The following is a 6,815-nucleotide window of genomic DNA, read 5'->3' as shown; positions in this document are numbered from 1 at the left end:
CGCCGCCGCCGCCGCCGCCGCCCCCTGCACCGCCTCCTCCGCCGCCGCCGCGGTATGGCCACTTGGCGCGCTCCAGGCCGTAGTCGCGGAAGGCCACTTCGCGCACGGGCTGGACGTGCGGCGCCAGGTTGGAAGAGTAGGGAAAAGTCATCTGGCAGGACGACGGTTGTGACAGGAACGACGGCTTGCTGGCGAAGTCCGACGGGGCCACATAGTAGGCGCAGCCGGGCAGGTACATGCTGGCTGCGCTCGGGCCGCACTCGTCAAAGTCGTTCATGGCTCCGCGGCGTGCGCGCCGGCGAGCCCCGGGCCGCTCCCCGCGCCGCCAACCTGAGCCATCGATTGCACAAGAGTCTTGGGCCAGGATCAACTAAGCAAAAATCCCCACCGGGAGCTGACGTGCTATTCATCTTGATTGATTCTGGTGGTAATTATGTCACGTGACGCCATGGAGAGAAATGTCCTTATATCTATATCAGTGCTCGCCAACACACTCCGGGACAGTTCCTGGCGCCAAGACGCGCGCGCGCTGGGGGCGGATCGGCCTCCCTCTCCAGCCAGCTCTCCCCGGGCGCCCCCTGATCAGGCTGTGCCTCAGGCAGGTCACCTGTGCGCCGCCGTCGGCTGCCACTGCTGGGTGCATCTGCCACCGCCCGGCTGGGCCGCCCGCCCGCGCCCGCCCGCGCCTTTAAGTACGCGGACCGAGGCCGGCTGGGAGGAGGAGGGAGGGGGAGGAAGGCGGAGGAAGGGGGAAGGGAAAGAAGCGGAGAGCTGAGGGGGGAGCCCCAGCTCCGGGCACAGGGGACTAGGTGCGAGGGTGTGAGTTTCCCACCCCCCACACCCCTTCCTGCAGGCGCTCCCTCCCCCGCAACGCCGCCACCCTTTTCAGTTTGCCCGCCGGGAGCTTGTTGCTTCTTGTTCAAGGGGCGTAATTGCGCCTCTCTCGGGGCGCCAGGAGCCCTGATTTACATATTTCTCTGACCAGCGCTTACGCTGCGGAGTAACGGCTCTCTCCATGGACGACCGGGAGCGAGAATGCCAGCCTCAAAAAACTCACGCCAAAACCCTACCAGGAGCTCACCCAGCCCAGGGCCTCGGTGCCCACTCGGCCCTGTCGCCCTCTCTCCTTTCTTTCTTTCTCCTTCCTTGTCTCCCTTCATTCTTCTCACTTCTTTCTCTCCTGTCCTCTCTTCTCTCACTTCCCTGTTTCCTTTTTTCTTCTTCCTTCCTCTTATTACTCCCCTCCTTTCCTGTCTCAGTCTGTCCCCTGATCCTCTCCTCCTTTCCCCTAGCTATGTGTCACCGCCTCTATCTCTCTCCCTGTCACCTCTCTGCCTTTTCTTTCCCAGTGCTAAAGCAAGAAGGAACTTCAGCCAGCGAAGATACCCCGTGGCCCTCTAGAAGTTGGGGGGTCTGGTGAACAAAAGGATCTGGAGTCCTACTCCCAGGGTGCCTGGCTTCCCGCTTTCCCGAAAGCGGAGACAAAACGCCGGTGCCTCCGCCCTCCTCACCCTCTCTGCCTTATGGCCTGGACTGGGACCAACTAGCCTCACATCCAGCCCCTTCTCGACGTCGGAGCCCCGCCAAGGCCTACACATCCGTGCCGTGCCTTTCCAAGGCTCCTGCGGCACCCTAGGGCCTGCAGGGTCACTGTGGGCCCCCTGGAGGTCCGTTGGCTCTGGGGGATGGGGGCGGGCTCTCAGAAGCTCTTGGCTCCTTCTTCAAGCCCCTCTTCTCCACTCGGCTCTGAGGGCCCCCCATCCACTCGCCCCAAGCCCTCAGTCTCCTCGGCAGTGGCTGCGTCCCTCTTTTTTAGCCTGGGGGGTCCAAGCGAGGCCTGGGCTCCCGCCTTGGGAAAGCCAGCGTTTTCCAAAGGTAAAATCAGTGTCTCAGAAAGAAGCTCCCCAAACCCAAATCCCAGAACCATAGGCAGGAAGTTGCCCCTCTCCCCAGGATTCCTCTGCCAGGCAATCCCAGCACTGGTCCTCAGCCTCAGCCCTACGCCCAGGACAGGCAGTGCAGGTTGTGAAGACGGTTCCCACCCTGGCCCCGGCCGCCGCAGTGCCGGTGCCGTGAGCTCTGCCCACCATGCCGACAGACAGAAAAAAGGCGGGTGATCAGAGCTCATATCTATTTTCTGGCCAATGTTTCCCCCCTTCCTCTTTTTTCTCCTCCCTCCGCATTCTCCCTCCCACTCTCTCTCCTCCGCCCCCCTCCCATCTCAGCTTCTCTCAGAACACTGTGCAAACAGGTCGGTGGGACTGGAGGGCAAGAAGCCCCCCCCCCAGAACTGCCCACCCTGTGTGCACCTTCCACGCAGCTGGCACTCTCGCCCTGATTCCAGCTCGCCCCCTTCTCCTTAGCCCAGCCCGCCGACACACTTATCTGCCTGCCCATCTCCATCCGCGGCCCAAGCCTCTCTCCCTTTCGGGCTCGTAGTCGACGCCCCTGGATCTGTCTCCTAAAATGGCTCCCCGGACACTAAACACAAGCGAAGAGGCTGCTCAGGACCCAGGGCAGGGACCGCAGGGGCCCCCGGCTGGGTCTTTATGTGTCTGCAAGTGCGCAAGATTCTGGTACCTACTCTCTGCACGGGTGGGGCGCAGGCAGCCCGCTGCCCCCAAACTGGAGCCTGCTGACCGCTAAAGAGGGAAATGGGGGAGGACGAACCATTCAAGTTCAACGACATGGCGACGGCGCTCGGGCTGGAACCGTGCTTTGGCGGGGGAGGGTGCGCCATCTGCAGCGGCGCGCGGGTGCAGAGGGAAAGGGGCGGCTGGCCCCTCTCTGCGCGTTAGCACGGGCCCCCACCCCCACCCCCAAGCCAAGGCTTTCGTTCTGGGCCCAGTCCGCTTCGCCCTTTGGCCCCAGCTTTTTCCTCCATCCTTTCCCCGAAAACCGCAGCCTCCCGACCCGCGCGTCCCGCTCGAGAACCTACCGTGAAGATCCCAGAGCTGTGGCCTTGTCTTTGCCTGCGCGGCCCCACTCGAAGCGCAGGGAGCGCACCGGACCCTCCGGGCACAGCCAGCAGCTCCGCGAGCGGTAGCTTTCCGCGCAGCGCCCGGACGCGATGCGGTAATTTCGAGCCACCCAAGATAAGACACTAACTTGACCTTAACTTTGTCAGGGCGCCCGTGGTATCTGGAGAACGTGAACAGACACTGTCTGGCAGCTCTCGTAAAAGCTGACTGGGGAAGGGATTCTGAGTCATTTCATTTATTGCCACTACAGTTCTGCAAGAAAGCTTTTCCTCCCTGCCAAACTTTAATTATTTATGCTCTTTTAGGAAACGACAGAAGAGGAGAAACGCGGAGAAAGCACCCAGAGCCAGTCCCTTCCCTGCGGAGCCTTCGGAATGGGCTCCTTAAGTCAAGTGACTGAAGAACAAAAATGTGGGGAGATTACCTTTGTCCAAGGACGGTCGGACAGGCACGGAGCCCCCCCTCCCCACTAACGGGGGGTGGATGCAGCTGGGAGAGGCGGGATGAAGGGGCACACCCTCCCTCCACCTCCACAGACATGAATATTTACAACGGTTCTGGATTTCTCCTCCGCCCGCCCGCCTCCCGGAAGCCTCCCCAGCCCGCCTCCCGTGGGGAGAGCCCCCAGGCCTTAAAAGCGTCTCCTGGTCGGCCCTCTGAGCTCGCAGCCGATTGAATGCCAGACCAAGCCGTTTTTTCTCATTTAAAAACCTTTTCCTTGGTCAAGAGGCCTGCCTGGACTGCAGCATTTCGGAGGACGCATTTGTCTTTGTGCGGGGGAATGTTAAACACTTAGATTTCAGCATTTCTCTCGGGTATTTATTTCTTTCAAATTTCATGGTGGTTCCAAATCCCTGCCAGGACTTTGGTTAGGAAGGGAGAGAGGACACCAGCACCTTTGTATATGGATCAGTAGACAGGATGGATTTGAAAAACACTGCTGAAGCTCCAATTAACAGACAAGATTTTACTTAGAATAATTTCAATCTCTTTGGGGAGTGGTCTCCATGAATATCTCCTCCCACCCTACATCCCAGGGTACAGAAAAAAGAACACAATGATTTAATGGTATATATTGCAAAAAAAATGGTCTCCCTGTGTTGTCTTAGGCCTGGGTCTAAGTCTGGTTCCCTGGCCCTTTACCCAGCCCTCCAGACCTGAGGTCTGAGTGTGGCCTCTGCCTTTGTTCAGTTATCTTGAACGGGGCAAACCTTCTGGGACTCAGAGAAACTCAGTTCTGGTACCATCACCTCCCTGAGCCCCACCAGGCTGGGAAACATTTCTAATGATAGGGCCTCCCTCGGCAGCTTCTTGCTTCCTTTATTCCTGTTTTTTTTTTGTTTGTTTGTTTGTTTTAGGAGCTGTTTAAGATATATTTCATCAAATTAGCTTCAGGGAAGGGGAGTTGGAACCACTGAATCCTCGGAATTAGAGACTTAACGGTTTTGCTAATTCTCCCACTTACTAAAAGCTAGCAATTCTTTAGTTTCCATCACTGAGCTAGCTGGGAGCTGGGATCTGCAAGAGCTCGGTGAATACCAAGCAGGCCCTGGCTTTCCTGGCCTGAGATAGAGGCTCTGAAAGCCTAGGGGATGCAGAGGCCATGTTTCCCAAGGGAGTCTGCTGGGTTTCAGACAGAGGTGCCAGTGTGGAGGATTTCCACAGGGCGTTGCCTGCTCTCAAGAAGGCTGACCCAGAAACATGGCAGGGAGAGATGTTTTGTATTGAAACCCGAAGAACATATCTTGGCAGCCCCCTGAACAGCAAGCTTCAAAGTTTGAGAATTTAGGCAAAACGTGGAAGCCCCAGCCAGCTACAAGCCGAGGGTTCACTTAGTGTGTGAGACACGCTGAAATCTGCTCACGGTTCCCCCACCTTGGATGCTTTATACACATTTTGTTTATAGGCTTTTATACACCACTTCCTCACTGACTTAGAAGCCATTTTCTCCTTTAATGAACAGTCAGCACCCATAGTGAAACCGCAACCAGGAAAGAAAAATGAATTTGGTGGCCTGAAAAACATTAGAAGGGAATCTGAAACATTTTGAAAAATCGACATCAGTCCCACAACAGCATGACTGGGACTTGGATATTTATTTCCACTCAAAACATTTCTGTATGTCTGATATATACACACTATTGTTTTTGACAAAATCAAAACAAAACAAAACATGCATGAAAACTATTAGATAGCAGAGAAAATGCAATTCATCTAAACATCAACTGAGGTCAGTTGGGATGAGGCTTAGGACTCCCCGTGAGGTGCCCGCTCCAGACTCGGGCCTGGTCCTCCGCCGAAAATAAATCATCATCATACTTTGGTAAGGAATCCTCAACTCTTTGGCTGTTGGGCATCTTGCTAGGAGTTGGGGCAGGGTGCTACTTCTCTGAAGGAGACAGAAAAGGGGCAGAGATGGTAGAAGGAGCTTGGGGGGCCCTTGCGTTCCCTGAGGCTAAGGCAGGACACTCCAGCATACCCAGGACATCTCTATCTGGCATTCAGCAACCTCAGCCTCCACAAAGGAAGCCAGGCAGGGCCCAGGGTCTCTTGGGCTCTGCTGGAGCCGGTCAGACATGGCCTCAGAAGGAGCACAGTGGCAGGGCCCCTGGTGGAGCCGGTGGGCGGTGGAGAGAGTGAAGAGAGGGGAACTTCTGCTTCTCTCTACTTGGTCTAGAGCAGAGAAGGGGCTGAGGATCTGAAGGGCCTCCTTCCTAGCCCTCCTGACTGTTGACTGGTGGGGGAGACGAGACTTCACCTCTCCCTGTGGTGGTCCATTACCGTAATTCAAGAAAGACAGACAAGTTGACACCTTTGCCTACCTGGACAGGAAAGCCATATTTACAGTCTGAAGGTAGGACACCCCCCTTCCTGGCTCACTCCCTTATCCTCCCCCCAGATATTTCCCCCTCCTCCTAGTGCAGCCCAGCCGCAAAGCCAACTAGCAGCTCTCCTCACCAGAGCTCAGCTCTGGGGGTCCAGTTGCAGAGTGAAGGGCTCTGCATTGGGCATGTGTGAGGAGATGGAAGAAGGAGGGGGATTTTACCAGTCTGTTCTGGAAGCTGCAGTTTGCTGTGGAGCCCCAGCCTCCCTCATCCCATCCACGGGAAGGACGTATCCAATCCATTCAGCCCAGCCAGCCGGAGGGGTCAGTCCAGCCGGACTCTGAGGTGTCTCTGGAGTTTGGCCACCATGCCCTTACTCCCTTTTCCTCCTGAAGTCTGAAGGGCTAGGGTGGCTATTGTCCTCCCAAAACAGCCAGGGCATACAGGAGGGGGACGGCGCCCTTTCCTTCCTCCAAAGTCGAGATTCTGGCTTTGCCACAAGAGACTTTGGCTGCAAAGAGACAAAATTGTGCCCTCAGCCCTTTCTAATCTGCCCGGGAGTTCTACCTAAGTTCAATTCCACTCTGTGCTGTAGTTAGGTGCCTGCTAGATGCAGAGAGGGCTGGGGAGGGTGGGGGGGGGGGGAGAAGACTAACCAGGTGGAAGCAGAAATCCAAGTACAAGGACACTAGAGTGAGCCCTGGGTATAATAATGTCCCAGCTGAGTTAGGACAGATGACTCCAGACCCCCATTCTGGAAGCCTCAAGGCCAAGGTTGTGCTGCAACGTCTGCAGGCTTCTCTGAGAAAGGGGAAAGGGTGGATGCTCAACCGGCCAGGTCTCCAAACATATCTCCTGCAGGCTTCTGGAGCTGCTGTCTGAGCGGGAGGGTACCTGGAACCAGCGGAGAAGGAGCAGAAGGAAAAGGCCTATCCCCTCACTTCCTTCACGCCAGGCCTCGGTGAAAAAAGGCGGGCCCAGCCCGGCCTGGCCGGGGCCACACTGGGAG

At 56.8% G+C, this 6,815-nt stretch overlaps 1 protein-coding gene across 1 annotated transcript in view; it reads right to left on the bottom strand.

Annotated features, from left to right (window-relative positions):
• HOXD11 (homeobox D11) overlaps positions 1-277 on the bottom strand; it is an 11,985-nt gene extending 11,708 nt beyond the window's left edge. Inside the window, exon 1 of the mRNA XM_024732847.1 lies at positions 4-277. Within this exon, the coding sequence (XP_024588615.1) occupies positions 4-277 (274 nt within the window). The remainder of the gene's footprint in view (positions 1-3) is intronic.
• Positions 278-6,815: the final 6,538 nt, after the last annotated feature.

Source organism: Neophocaena asiaeorientalis, unplaced genomic scaffold, assembly GCF_003031525.2.
Source record: "Neophocaena asiaeorientalis asiaeorientalis breed wild unplaced genomic scaffold, Neophocaena_asiaeorientalis_V1.1 scaffold96, whole genome shotgun sequence".
NCBI classification, from domain to species: domain Eukaryota; kingdom Metazoa; phylum Chordata; class Mammalia; order Artiodactyla; family Phocoenidae; genus Neophocaena; species Neophocaena asiaeorientalis.
This window is presented reverse-complemented; position numbering and strand designations above follow the sequence as displayed.